An 18,748-nucleotide genomic window follows, 5' to 3' on the forward strand; every position below is an offset into this window, starting at 1 on the left:
TATCACTGACTACACCGTAAGCGTGCGACAACCAGACTGACGTCCTGAAATGCAGTACGGGGTCCGCTGTTCAACCACGGGGACAGGGCAGCCTGCCCTGAGCCACGAGGTAGCCACTGTCAAAGCAGAGAGCTGCCCGCTCAATTAAGGGGAAGTCACGGCTGCCCACGCAGTACTGTCAGTTGCACTGCTGTGCTGTCATCATGGTTGCACAGTGAACATTATTATTGTTATTTTGCATGGTAATTATTGAATAATCACTATATTTATTATAACAATGAATATTTCAAAATTATTTATTTTATTCCATGAAAAGGAGCCAAGCGGAAAAGTATATATTTGTACAAATCCTGCATCTACCATCATTAAAAAAATCACCTAGAGCATCAGAGCATAAAGAAAAATTTTCCTAAAAAAAAGAAAAAGGGTCAGAACTAGTTAAAAGACCACTGTTGATGCCACTTCCCTACATTCTACATGCAAATGACCTTGCCACTATCAAACACTACCTCTCCCAACATCCGTCCAATTCCAAATTCATGACCTTATTCCTCTTACGTCTAACTAACTACATCCACACACACAGCTACAGCTCCAATGAGGGAAAGATATGCTAACAAATCTGTAGTTCAGACATGTGCATCCATACGGCACTTTCCTATGCTGTACTCTTAATGTATCATCTAATGAGGGAAACTCCCCATCATACCCACCTCAGCTTTAGATGAAAGATGGCCCAGTGGTTAGCCCGTCAAAAACTGAACATATATCAAGAATGGAAACAGGACGAAGGTGTACTGAACTGTGGAAAAAAAAAAAAAAAAAAAAAAAAAGTAAAATAGAAACAGTGAACGGTCCACAAGCTAAACAAGTGCAGTATCAAGAGAAATCAAACAGCTGTGGCATCGTGGTTAAGGATTACAGTGTTGGGCTATAAACCGGATGAGCCGTGTTCTAAACTACGTCGTGCCATTTATTTTTATTTTCTTTTCTTTTTTCACAACATTATGAATTGTCTGCCTGATCATTGAAATGTTTGTTCTCTTTCTGTGGTCTTGGCACTTGTCATACTATACACTGGCGCTGCTCACTCAGCCTGCTTTATATTGCACTCATTATCCTTGAACCATTCACTGTTTCTATTTTGATTGTTTTTCATAGTTCAGTACACCTTTCTACCGGCTTTCATGCTTGATCTGTGTTCAGTTTTTGACGGGTTGTCACTGGATCTTCTTACCACTAGATCTGGGGGGTACGGGGCGGGGGCGGGGGGGGGGGGGGGGGGGGGGGGGGGGGGCGGGGGGGTGCAATGGGGGAGTTTTCCTTGTAAGAAAACATTAATGACCACCCAAGATCCCAAACCCTTTATCTGACTCAGGTTTATGATGATATATGGATATATTGCCCATGATGACTCAGGACCAAGATAACCTGTCCCTCATTCCTCCACAGCCAAAATGCCTCCTCTTCCCTCCACTCCACTTGACCACCTCACCAATGGTTCCACCAATATCTCTGTTATCTCTGTGCACATATCAAACCCAACATCAATCCCTTGAACCTCCATTTCGATAATTGTCACCCTTTCCACAGCGAAATATCACTCACATTTAGATTGGCCACCCATGGTGAAGGTCTCTATAACGGGTCCACAGACAGGCCTATCTCCCACACATAATCCGCAGACAATTCCACACACCATATCTCATATCTGCACCTACCCCCCGATCCTCTGAGTGCCCCAAAAAACTGGCTGCAGAGGAACACTTCAACTATTTATCACTGCAATCCTACCATCCTTCCTGAAGCAGTATTCCACCATCCACACAATCTATGCAATATTCTAGTCCATTCCAGTGCCACTTCAATTCCCTAACATTTTCACAGGTCATACCCCTTTGGAAGACAGACCTGTCCACTTCACCCATGCAGCACATCCTACTCCAGCCTTACCATAGGCTTATCCTATCCTATCAGAGCTGGGGAACCTGTGAAAGTAGTCTTGTTATATACAGCTCTACTGCAATTTTTGTCCAGCATTTTATGTGAACATAACCCCCAACCAGTTGTTCACTACCAAACTATGATTGATCAACCAGTGGTGGAACACACTGCTGTGCACAACATGCTTCATTACAATGGCTGCTTCATACTCCACCCTCCAACAACAGCTTCTTTCAACCTGTAGATAGGAGTTATTGCAACAGATCCTTCGATCCCTTAATTGTCTTGGCCCCAATCTCTGCTAGCTCCCGGCCTGACACCTACCTCCACCCCTGTCCCAGGACCATAACTTCAATCAGTCTTTACCTGTACCCACATCCATATGCCCACAGTCTCCCATTTCCTTTATTCTTGACCCCCCCCCCCCCCTCAAATCCACATCTTCAAGTCACTGTGTCCCACACTACAGAGTCAGATTGAATGCATTCTGTATTAAGGTGACATTTCTAACATAATTATAAAATAATTTGTGGATGAGTACACAAATAAGTAACTAGCTAGTTAACTATTCATGATAAACTCAAAGATGAAAGTTGGCAAGCAATTCCAGCACTTCAACGGTACCTTAAAATGAAACCTAGCATCCTGTGACATCTCTTCTGTCAATTGGAAGTAACCTGTCATGTAAAGTAAGGAGTGGTGACACAAAACAGACATGTTGAAGCATTTGAAAAGATGCACACGGATAATTTTCATATCAAAAACCACAATGATAAAAATACCCACACTGTTAATCACAACAATCAGCAATTCTGTCTGATCTGAAATTGTATCTTCCTGAGCAAGCTTGCCTCTGCTAGGCATATCTGCACACACTTGAGAAGAAATCCAAAGTATTGCAATCAGGAGACACGTCAAAGACGACATAATACCAATAATGTGTGAGCAAATATGAACATTTACAAGGATACGCTAGATGCTTCTCAAAGATGTGAAGATGATCTCCAGTGAAAATATAGAATAATTTTATTATATCACAGCTGCAATCATATTATCATTCCATTACTTCACATGGCTAGTCTGGTTTTGGCACGTGTGCCATTCAATGATGACCCAAAATAATAAAGTAGTAAAACAAAAGTATGACACACTTTTCATGCCTATTATTGCAGTTTACTCAAGGCTGTTGACATGACTCTACCACTGACACTGTCCGTATCATGATGGCAATGCAGCATACTGAGACAAAGGGTAGCAAACCAATGTTGCCGTATCTTCTGATATGACACACCAGTAACAGCAGCAGCAGCTGCTGCAAAACAATCACTAAGGTGCTATTTATGTGTGTCCATCATCTGGCCAGTATTTGCTGGGTAGTTATAACTCTTTTGTCAGCTGGCATTTGTACATGGAAGTTCACAGTTCGATACCACCCATGCTGCCCTGACTCACCACTGCTCCCAGCACTACAGTCCAAGAATGTGCTGCCACTACTTCAGTCTGTATGAAGCAGAGGTTAATGACAGAATGCACGAGCAGGATGTGGGTACATACTCATCTCTGATAGTGTATTGAAAGTCCTCTTGTTAATAACAGAGTCCAATTCAGCTACTGTCAACTTGTTGACAGGACTCTGATCTCTACGATTACCTAAAATGCCAGGGTGGGGGGAGGTGTGCCATACTGGTTAAAAGAACAGCTTCCCATCCCTGTAGTAAATGCCATACAAACCCTTACCTGCTACATTTTGGATGTTAGTATATTCTTTAATATGAAAATAACAAAACTTTCATTTCAATATTTAAAATATATTGGTAACACCAACTAGTTACAGAAAAATGTAAACCGGTGAAAATGCATAAAATATAACAGCATAAACAGGAACGAATGGCATTATTCTATATAGATGAGCATTCATAAACAGTGTTGCCTATTGTCACATTGCTAGGCTTCCAAGTAACGATGACAGTGACAAAGTATTGAAGCCAGTGATGTTAGTTGTTGACCAAATGGAATTATATGGCTCTAGAGACCTTTTCAAGTCTCAAACATCTATGTACAGTGACGCCCGTTACCGAATGGATATAATAGTACAAAAATTTGATTTTATTTTTCACTTTATGTTCTCAGTGCCTTCTAGCTGGCAGCTAGTTGCAGCATATCAGTCACATTGCACAAAACTGGACAGAACCACATTGAAACTCACGTGTTGAACCATCAGCAGCTAAACTCCCAGGTTGCTGACGAGGTAACGCTACCAAACTGCGCGTCTACAACTTGGCTGTCCAATAGGGAGGGTTGGAGGCGGTCACGTGGAGGTGGAACAGCGGCCAGCTGCCGGGAGCAGACACGCCGTCCGCCCTCTTCTGCTGGCAACTTCTGACCAGACTAGACACTCTCCTCTCCTGCTCTCTTGGGCAGCAGCCCATTCAGTTTTGGCAGCTTCTCTAGGCTTGCTTTTTTTTTACTGCATTAAATCACCATGCCCTTATAAAATGTTTAACTTCCTCACCTCAACATGTGCCCACTGCTTTCCCTTCCTCGCCAATCCTGACACTTTAACATCTATGATTTATCTACGCAGACTGAAGCAATGGAAGAAAATTTGTATCAAGGCCAGGATTTGAGCCCGTCTCCTGCTCATTAGGCAAATGCGCTAACCACTACACTATCCTGGCACAGTGGCTTTTCACAACTGCACGGACTACCCTCCACAATCCAAATTCCCATTCACATCTCAGCGCACTTGGCATTCCCACTCAACTCGAACAGCATTGCTGAGGTTCTGCAGCTGTATTGGAATATCGTCTCAGTATCGAACAAAACAGGGAATCTGCCTGAAGCTGAGGCATAGGTACTTTTAATGAAATGAAACTATACAGTTCCAGAGACCTTTTCAAGTCTCAAAAATCTATGCTGTATATATGCAGACTGAAGTAGCAAACTAAAATTGCAACAAGGCTGGGATTTGAACCTGCATCTCCTGCTGACTAGGCAAATGCGCTAACCACTAAGCCACGCTAGCACAGAGGCTCTGCACAACTGCACGGACTGCCCTAGCAAGTCTCTCTCTCCTCAATCCAAGTTGTCTGAAACCATATAGTTCCATCTGATTAAAAGCATCTGTGCCCGAGTTTCAGGCAAAATACCCCTTTTCATTCGATGATGAGCTGCTATTCGCATACAACTGGAGTGCCTCTGCAATGCTGTTTGAGTTTAGGGGGAAGACCAAGTGGCCTGAAGCATGAGTGGGATTTTGGATTAAGAAGGGAGGTGTGTTGGAATAGTCTGTGCAGTTGTGTACAGCCACTGTGCCAGGGTGGCATAGGGGTTAGTGTATTTGCTTAATGAGCAGGAGACACGGGTTCAAATCCTGGCCTTGGTACAAATTTTCATTCATGGCTTCAGTCTACATATATGCATCTTAGTCGTTGACATTGCACTGGTAGGCAGTAAGACGACGGCATAAAGGTATCAAAATCAGTCTAGACTAACAGCATTAGGTGCGACTGAGACTGTGATACAATAAAATTTTTCAGACATAAGCAATTGTTGTTGCTTTCCCACTCTGGTTACTGTAAAGAATAAAGAGCAACAAATATGAATGTATAAAACTGCCAATATGGACCTCTCTATCTGAGAAACAGGCCAAACACATTCTGTAAAAGACACCAATGTTTACCAGAACTCTCTGTAGTATATTACTTGCACTTTTTTAAATTTATTTTTCCATCTTTAGCACGCATCACAATTATGTATTGATGTCTCCAAATTAAGTGGGTTAGAAATTTAAGTATGACTTACCTAGCACCCATCACAAACAATGTTTCTTTAAGTATTCGAGATGGGTCTAGTTTTGAGCCCTCAGAACGACTAGAATCACTTTTTGGTATTTTTATAGGTATAGTCCGGTCACAGAGCCCACTTGGAAGCCTTGTCTTACTCCTCTTTCTACGAGCAGACTGACTCGTCTCTGAATCTGTATCGGATTCCTTTCTTCTTCTCAACAGTGGACTCTGCAAAACAAAAACAATGACAAATTTAAGATTTCAAACATCTCATAAGATGGAGATCACAACAAGCCTTCTTATGACTAAGCAACATTGTTACTCTGACATTATGGATATTGAATTTATACAGCCCTGTCAAATTCAGCTACCACCCCCCACCCCCCCCACCCCCAAAAAAAAAAGAAAGCTACTACTACTCAAATGGTTCAGAGGGCTCTAAGCACTATGGGACTTCACATCTGAGGTCACTAATCTCCCCCCCCCCCCCCCCCCCCCCCAAAAATAATAATAATAATAATAATAATAATAATAATAATATGCTACTACTACTCAAATGGTTCAAAGGGCTCTAAGCACTATGGGACTTCACATCTGAGGTCACCAGTCCCCTAGACTTAGAACTATCTAAACCTAAGGACATCACACATGTCCATGCCTGAGGTAGGATTCGAACCTGCGACTGTAGCAGCAGCGTGGTTCCGGAAAGAAGCACCTAGAACCGCTTGGCCATAGTGGCCGCGCTACTACTACTACTAGTAATAATAATAATAATAATAATAATAATAATGCCACTAAAGCACTGACTGCTCTCATTATCATCTTGATCAACGTCACACTCTTAGGAACCAAAATAATAACAAAAGAGTGTTTCAGATTTAGCAAGTCCAACATAAGAAGATATTTCACTCATTCTATCACATCATGTCAGGCTGCAAATTGTACGTCAGAAGATGTTACACTGTCAATCAAGTCTAGCCAGCTATAGTATGGCATCTTTAAACCAATTGCATACAGTCTATTTTTGGGATTCACCAAAACCTTTTTCTGTTAAACCACAAAAAGCTACTACATAAACTAAAATGGATGGCACTTAAGTTTGCATCTGAAGACAGAAATGTAACATAGCATGTAACAGGCACATGTGCAGTAAAAGTGCACTTGCAACGTTGGTAGCTTTTCTGTTGTGTGCTGCTGTTGGTAACAGTTTGCTCAATAAATGACGACAAGTGAACACAATAAATCATTATTCAACGGCAGAGCCAGAGATTCTCATTTCTGATTTCATTCACTTGGTAAATGAAGTTGGTTGATAATTTGTTCTACTCACAACAACTGACATTGAGTTGACTGGTTGCAACTGAATCACCATTTCGGAAATAACAATATATTAAAAAGTGATCCATTTATGATAATGCTGAATCTAGAGTTCTTTTTACTATTGCTATTAGATCCACCTTAGCCACTGCCTGGGAATTCATCACATACTCAGAAGTTACAATGAAATACACGCATCACAAAAATGTTTTGCATCACTTCGGTTCCGGAACCTGTACAGAAAATTGGAATAGAGATCAACATAAACATCATTTCCATCCTTTTTTTTATTCCTCATGAAAACCACACATTGCATGTTGTACCACCACACAGCGAGATCTTCAGAGGTGGTGGTCCAGATTGCTGTACACACTGGTACCTCTTAACCCCCAATACCACATCCTCTTGCATTGATGCATGCTTGTATTCATCATGGCATACTATCCACAAGTTCATCAAGGCACTGTTGGTGCAGATTGTCCCACTCTTCAACAGTGATCTGGAGTAGATCCCTCAGAGTGGTTGGTGGGTCACATCCTCCATAAACAGCTCTTTTCATTCTATCCCAGGCGTGTTTGACAGGGTTCATATCTGGAGAACATGCTGGCCACTGAAGTCAAGCGATGTTGTCATCCTGAAGGAAGTTATTCACAATATGTGCACGATGGGGGCGCAAACTGCAAAGGTGAACCTCGCTATGGACTTCGCGAGTGAAGTTGCGCATCATGCAGCCTATTGCGCACAGTTTGATTCGTAATACGACGTCCTGTGGCTGCATGAAAAGGATTATTCAACATGGTAGTGTTGCTGCCAGGGTTCCTCCGAGCTATAACCCATAGGTAGCAGTCATCCACTGGAGTAGTAAGCCTTGGGCAGCCTGAGGGAGGCATGTCATCGACAATTCCTGCCTCTCTGTATCTCCTCCGTGTCCGAACAACATCGCTTCAGTTCACTCCAAGATACTTGGACACTTCCCTTGTTGAGAGCCCTTCCTGGCACAAAGTAACAATGCAGACGCGATCCAACCGCAGTACTGACCATTGCCCATCTAGGCATGGTTGAACTACAGACAACACAAGCCATGTACTTCCTACCTTGGGGAATGACTGGAACTGATCGTTGTTGGACCCCCTCCGTCCAATTGGCGTTGCTCTTGCATGGTTGTTTACATCTTTGGGCGGGTTTAGTGACACCTCTGAACAGTCAAAGGGACTGTGTGTGTGATACAATATCCACAGTCAACATCTATCTTCCGGAGTTCTGGGAACCGGCGTGATGCAAAACTTTTTTTGATGTGTGTATTTGAGGCAACCAAGAAACTGAATATGACAAGTCAGGAGTCAGTTGTTAGAAGCCAGTCAGAATGATCGTCATAAATAAAGTTATGCTTGTATTTTGTTTCAAAAGACAGAAGTTAACCAAATCGTCAGGCTTTTTGGCAAAACTGGTTATAAAAGATACAAGTAGGTTATTGCAATGGAGTATGTGTATCTCAGGTTATGTTACTCGTCATTCTATTGCAGCAATCATATTTTCGTGTTGAGATTCACTGGCTTTTGGCAAAACTGGTTATAAAAGATACAAGTAGGTTATTGCAATGGAGTATGTGTATCTCAGGTTATGTTACTCGTCATTCTATTGCAGCAATCATATTTTCGTGTTGAGATTCACTGGCTTTGTTAACTCTCCAACAAACTGTCACATTCCACCACATCCTATTTTTTCCATCCATATTCGTTGGATTCACCAACTCTAAACCAAGTGGCACATTTCAACTTAACCTAGAGCTCAAGCTACACTACAGGCCAGTCAGTCAGCAAATTTAGTTTTTTTACACTCACATTTGTTGGTTTCACCAACTTTAAACCAGAGCACTTGCCCGCAAAAGGCAAAAATCCTGGGTTTGAGTCCCGAGGCGGCACACAGTTTTGATCTGCCAGGAAGTTTCATATCGGTTGGTTGGTTTAAAAGAGGGGGCAAGGGACCAAACTATGAGGTCATCAGTCCCTTGTTCCTAATAAAACAATGCCACAAGTTTGAGAATAAAACAGACGAGACATGTAACACAAAACAGAAAGAAAGGAAAATCCACAAGAACAAAGGAAAGGCAACAAACACTAGAAGGAACAAAAGAGGACAATAAAACAACAGAAAGATGCTAGAGACAGAAGAAGGTAAAACAAGAAAGCAGATTACAGTGGCTGGCCGACCACAGGAATAAAAAGGAAAAGCCAGCCACTCTGCAACACATTAAAACCTCCACCCTAAAAGCAATACGGTGGAGGGCACAGAGGGACAAAGGACATGCACTAAAACTTAGACCAAATGATAAAACTCACCCTCATGAATAAAACGTAAAACTAAATCAGCCAATGAGGCGTTGTCAAATAAAATGAGCGGCAAGGAGTCTGGTAACCCAAGATTTCGTCGCTGGGCGGTCAAAGTGGGACAGTGCACCAGAATATGGACCACTGTCAACCGGGCGCCACACCGACACTGAGGCAGGTCTTCACGGGGCAAGATGTAACCGTGCGTCGCCCAAGTGTGGCCAATGTAGAGCCAGCAGAGGACAACTGATCCCCTGCGAAAGGCTCATGTGGAAGACTTCCACACATTCCTAGTCTCCGTACCGACATGCAGTTTGTTGTGCATACTGTTAAGCCATTCTGTCTCCCAAAGCTGAAAAACCCTGTGGCGTAAGTCAGAATGCAGGTCAGGTTCAGAGATGCCCATCTCCAGAAGCGATTTCCGCATAGCCTGTTTGGCCAGCCTGACAGCAAGTTCGTTGCCTGGGATGCCGACGTGTCCTGGGATCCACACAAACACCACCGAATGAGAGGACTGGTCCAGGGCATAGATGGACTCCTGGATAGACGCCACCAAAGGATGGCGAGGGTAACACTGGCTGATAGCTTGTAGGCTGCTCAAGGAATCAGTACACAGAAGAAACGATTCCTCAGGGCATGAACGGATATGCTGAAGCACACGAGATATGGCCGCCAGCTCTGCAGTGAATATACTGCAGCCATCGGGCAAGGAATTCTGTGGACAAAGGTGAAGCCAACATCATCATCCATTACCATCAACCATTGAGCCATTGGTGTAAACCACTTCAGAATCGAGAGGAAGTGACAGCGGAGAACCACAGGGTTAACAGAGTCCTTAGGGCCATGCGAAAGGTCCAGGCTAAGCTTCGGCCTACAGCTACACCATGGAGGTGAACATGAATGGACCTCAAAGAGGTGGTGAAGGGAAGGAATCCAGTTCAGACAGAAGCGATCGCACGTGAACCACAATCGTTAGCCCTGACCTGGGTCGCCTATGCGAGAGGTGGACTGCCGTAGTTGGGAAAAGAAGACGATAATTAGGATGTTCAGGAGAACTACGAAAGCGTGCAATGTAACCGGCGAGCAGTTGTGCATATCGGATCTGCAATGGAAGGTTTCCGGCTTCCACCAGGACACTGGTCACTGGACTTGTTCTATAAGCTCTCGTTGTTAGGCAAACACCACAGTGTTGCACTGGGTCTAGTACACTCAACGCTGAGGGCACCACCGAACCATAAACCAGACTTCCATAGTGAAGGTGTGATTGAACAAGGGCTCTGTAGAGTCGCAGCAGCGTGGAGCGATCTGCACCCCAGTTGGTGTTGCTCAAGCAGCAGAGGGCATTGAGGTGCTGCCAACACTTCCATTTAAGCTGACGAAGATGAGGAAGCCAAGTCAAACGAGCGTCGAAAAGCAAACCTAAGAATCGATATGTCTCCACTACAGTGAGTGGATCGTCATTAAGCTAAAGTGCTGGTTCCAGATGAACGGTACGACACCGACAGAAATGCATTGCACATGTCTCCATGGCGGAAAACTGGAAGCCATGGGCTAGAGTCCATGACTGTACCTTGTGGATGGCTCCCTGTAGGCAACACTAAGCAACACCAGTACTGGAGCAGCAGTCTGAAATATAGATGTCGTCTGCATACAGGGAAGGTGAGAAGGAGGGCCCAACAGCTGATGCTAGACCGTTAATGGACACTAAAAATAGAGAGAGACACTCAATACTGAGCCCTGCGGGACTCCATTCTTCTGGATATGGATGGAACTATGGGAGGCACCAACTTGGACACGAAAAGTACGGAGCGACAGGAAGTTTTGGATAAAAATCGGGAGCAGGCCCAGGAGACCCCACTCATACAATGTGGCAAGGATACAATGTCGCCAGGTCGTGTGGTATGCTTTACACAAGTCAAAAAAGATGGCAACCAGGTGTTGGCCTCTGAAAAACGCTGTTCGGATGGCAGACTCGAGGGACACAAGATTGTTGTTGTTGTTGTGGTCTTCAGTCCTGAGACTGGTTTGATGCAGCTCTCCATGCCACTCTATCCTGTGCAAGCTTTTTCATCTCCCGGTACCTACTGCAACCTACATCCTTCTGAATCTGCTTAGTGTATTCATCACTTGGTCTCCCTCTACGATTTTTACCCTCCACGCTGCCCTCCAATACTAAATTGGTGATCCCTTGATGCCTCAGAACATGTCCTACCAACCGATCCCTTCTTCTGGTCAAGTTGTGCCACAAACTTCTCTTCTCCCCAATCCTATTCAATACTTCCTCATTAGTTATGTGATCTACCCATCTAATCTTCAGCATTCTTCTGTAGCACCACATTTCGAAAGCTTCTATTCTCTTCTTGTCCAAACTATTTATCGTCCATGTTTCACTTCCATACATGGCTACACTCCATACGAATACTTTCAGAAATGACTTCCTGACACTTAAATCAATACTGGATGTTAACAAATTTCTCTTCTTCAGAAACGCTTTCCTTGCCATTGCCAGCCTACATTTTATATCCTCTCTACTTCGACCATCATCAGTTATTTTGCTCCCCAAATAGCAAAACTTCTTTACTACTTTAAGTGCCTCATTTCCTAATCTAATTCCTCAGCATCACCCGACTTAATTAGACTACATTCCATTATCCTTGTTTTGCTTTTGTTGATGTTCATCTTATATCCTCCTTTCAAGACACTGTCCATTCCATTCAACTGCTCTTCCAAGTCCTTTGCTGTCTCTGACAGAATTACAATGTCATCGGCGAACCTCAAAGTTTTTATTTCTTCTCCATGAATTTTAATACCTACTCCAAATTTTTCTTTTGTTTCCTTTACTGCTTGCTCAATATACAGATTGAACAACATCAGGGAGAGGCTACAACCCTGTCTTACTCCCTTCCCAACCACTGCTTCCCTTTCATGTCCCTCGACTCTTATAACTGCCATCTGGTTTCTGTACAAATTGTAAATAGCCTTTCGCTCCCTGTATTTTACCCTTGCCACCTTTAGAATTTGAAAGAGAGTATTCCAGTCAACATTGTCAAAAGCTTTCTCTAAGTCTACAAATGCTAGAAACGTAGGTTTGCCTTTCCTTAATCTTTCTTCTAAGATAAGTCGTAAGGTCAGTATTGCCTCACGTGTTCCAGTGTTTCTACGGAATCCAAACTGATCTTCCCCGAGGTTGGCTTCTACTAGTTTTTCCATTCGTCTGTAAAGAATTCGTGTTAGTATTTTGCAGCTGTGACTTATTAAGCTGATAGTTCGGTAATTTTCACATCTGTAAACACCTGCTTTCTTTGGGATTGGAATTATTATATTCTTCTTGAAATCTGAGGGTATTTCGCCTGTTTCATACATCTTGCTCACCAGATGGTAGAGTTTTGTCAGGACTGGCTCTCCCACGGCCTTCAGTAGTTCCAATGGAATATTGTCTACTCCGGGGGCCTCGTTTCGACTCAGGTCTTTCAGTGCTCTGTCGAACTCTTCACGCAGTATCGTATCTCCCATTTCATCTTCATCTACATCCTCTTCCATTTCCATAATATTGTCCTCAAGTACATCGCCCTTGTATAGACCCTCTATATACTCCTTCCACCTTTCTGCTTTCCCTTCTTTGCTTAGAACTGGGTTTCCATCTGAGCTCTTGATATTCATACCAGTCGTTCTCTTATCTCCAAAGGTCTTTTTAATTTTCCTGTAGGCGGTATCTACCTTACCCCTAGTGGGATAGGCCTCTACATCCTTACATTTGTCCTCTAGCCATCCCTGCTTAGCCATTTTGCACTTCCTGTATACCTTTTTGCCTGTTTCACTTACTGCATTTTTATATTTTCTCCTTTCATCAATTAAATTCAATATTTCTTCTGTTACCCAAGGATTTCTACTAGCCCTCGTCTTTTTACCTACTTGATCCTCTGCTGCCTTCACTACTTCATCCCTCAAAGCTACCCATTCTTCTTCTACTGTATTTATTTCCCCCATTCCTGTCAATTTCTCCCTTATGCTCTCCCTGAATCTCTGTACAACCTCTGGTTCTTTCAGTTTATCCAGGTCCCATCTCCTTAAATTCCCACCTTTTTGCAGTTTCTTCAGTTTCAATCTGCAGTTCATAACCAATAGATTGTGGTCAGAATCCACATCTGCCCCTGGAAATGTCTTACAATTTAAAACCTGGTTCCTAAATCTCTGTCTTACCATTATATAATCTATCTGAAACCTGTCAGTATATCCAGGATTCTTCCATGTATACAACCTTCTTTTATGATTCTTAAACCAAGTGTTAGTTATGATTATGTTGTGCTCTGTGCAAAATTCTACCAGACGGCTTCCTCTTTCATTTCTGTCCCCCAATCCATATTCACCTACTATGTTTCCTTCTCTCCCTTTTCCTACACTCGAATTCCAGTCACCCATGACTATTAAATTTTCGTCTCCCTTCACAATCTGAATAATTTCTTTTATTTCATCATACATTTCTTCAATTTCTTCGTCATCTGCAGAGCTAGTTGGCATATAAACTTGTACTACTGTAGTAGGTGTGGGCTTCGTATCTATCTTGGCCACAATAATGCGTTCACTATGCTGTTTGTAGTAGCTTACCCGCATTCCTATTTTCCTATTCATTATTAAACCTACTCCTGCATTACCCCTATTTGATTTTGTGTTTATAACCCTGTAGTCACCTGACCAGAAGTCTTGTTCCTCCTGCCACCGAACTTCACTAATTCCCACTATATCTAACTTCAACCTATCCATTTCCCTTTTTAAATTTTCTAACCTACCTGCCCGATTAAGGGATCTGACATTCCACGCTCCGATCCTTAGAACGCCAGTTTTCTTTCTCCTGATAACGACATCCTCTTGAGTAGTCCCCGCCCGGAGATCCGAATGGGGGACTATTTTACCTCCGAAATATTTTACCCAAGAGGACGCCATCATCATGTAATCATACAGTAAAGCTGCATGCCCTCGGGAAAAATTACGGCTGTAGTTTCCCCTTGCTTTCAGCCGTTCGCAGTACCAGCACAGCAAGGCCGTTTTGGTTATTGTTACAAGGCCAGATCAGTCAATCATCCAGACTGTTGCCCTTGCAACTACTGAAAAGGCTGCTGCCCCTCTTCAGGAACCACACGTTTGTCTGGCCTCTCAACAGATACCCCTCCGTTGTGGTTGCACCTACGGTACGGCTATCTGTATCGCTGAGGCACGCAAGCCTCCCCACCAACGGCAAGGTCCATGGTTCATGGGGGGACACAAGATTATCAGTGGTAAAGCGACTCTGGCGGAAGCCGCCCTGACATGGAGCCAGTAGGCCACGTGACTCCAGGACCCAACTCAACTGCCGACACACCATATGTACCAGCAGCTTACAGAGAACATTGGTGAGGGTGATGGACCGTTAGCTATCCACATCAAGTGGCTTTTTACCGGGTTTGAGCACCAGAATGATGGTGCTCTCCCGCCATTGCAATGGAAAGACGCCATCGCGCCAGATCTGGTTGAAGATGACGAGGATATGTCGCCTGTAGTCAGATGAGAGATGTTTAATCGTCTGGCTGTGGATCCGATCAGGGGCCCTATTCTGTATCGCTCATACCGATCGGTGTAGTAGGTTTGTCTTGGTAGTGACATCATTTTCGGTTCTTTACCGAGATATCCTATTCAGTAAATTTCTGAGACCTGTTAACGAACGGTCCTCCCATGGATTTTATGGCAATTGTACCGAGAGGATTTGGATTTCGGTGTGGCCCTGTTGATCGGTGAGCTGTGGTTTATGTACACCTATAATTTGTTATTTTAAACATATTTAGCGGTTTTAGCTTTGGATTTAGTGATTGTGTTACTAAAGAATCACCAGAGGACGCATCCAGTTGGAAAGTAAGTTCATAATAGACTACTATGCTTTGTTAGAAATATGGTTAGGTTAGTTTGTAACTGTGAATGATTACATTAAAAAAAAGTTTTTTATCAATATTCTCTCAAAATACATGTTATTTTTATGCAAATAAGAGTTTAAAGATCATTAAATATCAAGACATCGGTTGTGCTTACGTATATTACATGAGTGTGAACTGACGTTACTAGTGACTTCATGTACTTTTTCCCACAAATTGTTTAGTTAGTAATTATCGAAACATGTTTATAACTTTCAAGTAACAAAGGAAAGCAATCCTGTGAAGCCTGATATTGGAAATCTTCCAAACAATCAGGCATTTATGACTTACGCAGCACCGTTTGACAACGAAGTCAGCCTACGTTCCACTAGTAGAAAAATTTAGCGCTTTGTTTATGTTGTTTAGAGTGGTCAAGTGGTTAGTGCGCGGGAATGCGAAATGAAAGAACACGGGTTCGCGCACGGGTGGTTGCAAAAATTTTTTTTCCTCTTCATACATTCAACACGTTCTGAGACATTGTTATTCGTGTAAGTTAAGATTTTTCTGCAGTATTCGTTATTACATGTAAGAGCGCACTTCCTCAGTAATGATTTTGTGATTTCTGTGTGTTTAAAAAACGAAATATGAAATTGCTGGAGATGAAATTGCTGTGACTGAAACAACAGACAGTGATCTTTATATTTTTTCTTGTCAGGAATAATTCACCATTTTTTCAGAATATGTAGCGATTTCTGAGTATGCGGTTAGACAGGAATCTAAGAGCACATCATAAATTACTGGGAATGTAACTAGCAGCAGTCATCTTCATAATCTTGCTTGTCATAAGTATTTATCTGCGATTGAATCCTTAGACAGAGATTAAAGATCTCCATTATAATATTTTTAGATTGTAGCACCATATATGAAACATTTTCATTCATGAGCTACATGTTATACACTTCAACGAACTGCAGGAGCTCTCGAAAATGCGTTTTATCAATTTTTTTTTTAAGACCCAAATCGTTGACGTATCATGTAGGGAAGTGGCTTACTTAATCATTTGGATCTCAAGGAGTGAGTTATAACCACACTCTGTTTATCTTCTTATTCTTTGAAACTCTCAGAATCAATTGTTTGGGTGTTTTTATAGGTTTATTAGTACAATGAGGTACTGCACACTATTCCTAAATCATTTTCCAAAATGTAAAATCCAAAATACGATGTCAGTGTGAATGAGAATAAGATGACATAATGCGGCAAAATACAGTCAAATACGCTATCGTTATTATGCATGCATGGAAATATTCGGTCAGGGAAACTAAAAATTTCTCGCATTTCAGCTGAGAATCATGGAAAAGGATATACTGCGCCTGATACAGTTAAGGAGGAGGAAAGAGTGATGAAGGCGGACACGTCGGCTCAATGGAATGTGACATCATACGTTATGGCAACCTAAACCCAATTTTCAGTACTTCGAAGAATAGCGCGCCTTTTTCGTCTGCTAGCCGCTTTGTGTTCGTGGCGCTGTGCACACTGCAGTGCACATGTGCGGGTCTGCGGCCGCTTGCTTTTGATTGGCTTGCACGACGCAAATGGTCAACAGTGCTTTGGTTCTCTAGACCCGAACAGTATCACTTCCAAAATGCATACTGAATAACGCAAGGGCTCTAATTCGAGTACTAGACCGTTCGGTGCTCTTGAGTACCAAAACGATCGGCACGATGGCAGATAGATACAGAATAGGCACCCAGGACCAGGAGCTGTGTCGGGGCAATGTGCAAGGGCACTGAGGAGCTCCCACTCTGTAAATGGGGCGTTATAGGATTCACTGTGGCATGTAGTGAATGAGAGGGCATTCCCTTCCAGCAGCTGTTTGAGAGTGCGGAAGGTTGGGGGGTAATTCTCCGACGCAGAGGCTCGAGCAAAGTGCTCAGCAAAGTCCTCGGCAATCGCGTTTGCATCGGTAAAACAACATGCCACTTATGTTAACACCAGGTACACCTGTTGGGGTCTGGTACCCGAAAATTCGTTTGATCTTTGCCCACACTTGGGAAGGTAACATATGGCACCCAATGTTCAAGACTTCTCTCTCCCAACACTCCTGCTTCTGTTGTTTGATATGTTGGTGAACGCGGGAATGGAGCCGTTTAAATGCTATGAGGTGCTCCAGGGAAGAGTGCCGCTTATACCGCTGTAGAGCTTGCCGATGTTCTTTAGTTGCTTCAGCGACTTCCGGTGACCACCAAGGGACTGTCTTACACCTCGGGCACCCTAAAGAGCAAGGGATCATGTTTTCTGCCGCAGAAACAATTGTTGTAGTCACCTGCTCAACCATGACATCGATGTTACCATGTGGGAGAGACTCAACAGTGACAGCAGAGGTGAAAGTTTCCCAGTCCGCCTTGTTTAAAGCCCATCTGAGGAGGCGTCCGTGGGCCTGATGTTGGGGCAGTGACAGGAAGATGGGGAAGTGGTCACTACCACACAGGTCGTCATGTGCTCTCCAGTGGATAGATGGGAGAAGTCCTGGGCTGCAAATTGATAAATTAATGGCGAGTAACTACCATGGGCCACACTGAAATGTGTGGCAGCCCCAGAACTTAAAGAGGCACAGGTCAAACTGAGGCAGTAAAGTTTCGACATCTCTGCCTTGGCCAGTCCGCATTGCCGGGAAACAGGTTTCCTGGAGGGCCAGGTGGTGGAAGAAACCGCCACAATCCCACTGGAGGATGACATCATCGTGAGACTGGGAAGGCATGGAACATTCAGTGAGGCAGTTTACACCTCAGAGTCATCTGCTGCCACTGACGTTTTGCTTGAGCAATCTGTATCCATTGTGTCTGAGGGTCTGGTGAGATCCAGGTCCTCAACGGACACCAGAATCTCTACCCCATCCTCATATGCAGAGCTTGTAGGTAGTGGTGGTGTGGGTGCCATTGCAATTTCCTTGGTCTTAGGGGTCTTCTCTTTGCATGTCTCTCGCTTCTCCTTGGTTTTCCCTGGCTAGGAGGACTTCACTGGCTCAGTCTCCTGGACTGAGGATGAGTGTGAAGCCCTACGACCAGCTGGTTTTGAGCTCTTCAGCCACTGGTGGGTGTCATCTTTCCCACTAGCAGAAACCTGGGAAGAGTGTGACGAAGACTTTTGCTTCTCCAGCTTACCTGATTATCCATCGGACCCCGATGGACATGCCGGACAAAATGTACACCTCGCCGCTCTAAATTGGTGCGCAGCTCACTGTCAGACTGCAAAAGAAGGTCTCTGTGAAATATGATACCCTGGACCATATTTAAGCTCTTATGGGGCGTGGTGGTTACAGGAACATCCCCCAGCTTGTCACAAGCGAGTAACTCCCGAGACTGGGGAGAGGAAGCTGTTTTGATCAAGACTGACCCAGATCTCATTTTGGACAAGCCCTCCACCTTCCCGAACTTGTCCTCTAAATGCTCAACAAAAAACTGAGGCTTCATTGTCATGAAAGATTCCCCATCAG

General features: G+C 43.5%; 1 protein-coding gene across 1 annotated transcript in view; it reads right to left on the reverse strand.

The window, feature by feature from the left end:
* Positions 1-18,748, reverse strand: part of LOC124550704 (deoxynucleotidyltransferase terminal-interacting protein 1) — a 128,565-nt gene that overhangs the window by 72,681 nt on the left and 37,136 nt on the right. Inside the window, exon 4 of the mRNA XM_047125430.1 lies at positions 5,749-5,960. Within this exon, the coding sequence (XP_046981386.1) occupies positions 5,749-5,960 (212 nt within the window). The remainder of the gene's footprint in view (positions 1-5,748; positions 5,961-18,748) is intronic.

This window comes from Schistocerca americana, chromosome 1 (genome assembly GCF_021461395.2).
Source record: "Schistocerca americana isolate TAMUIC-IGC-003095 chromosome 1, iqSchAmer2.1, whole genome shotgun sequence".
In the NCBI taxonomy this organism is placed as follows: Eukaryota; Metazoa; Arthropoda; class Insecta; order Orthoptera; family Acrididae; genus Schistocerca; species Schistocerca americana.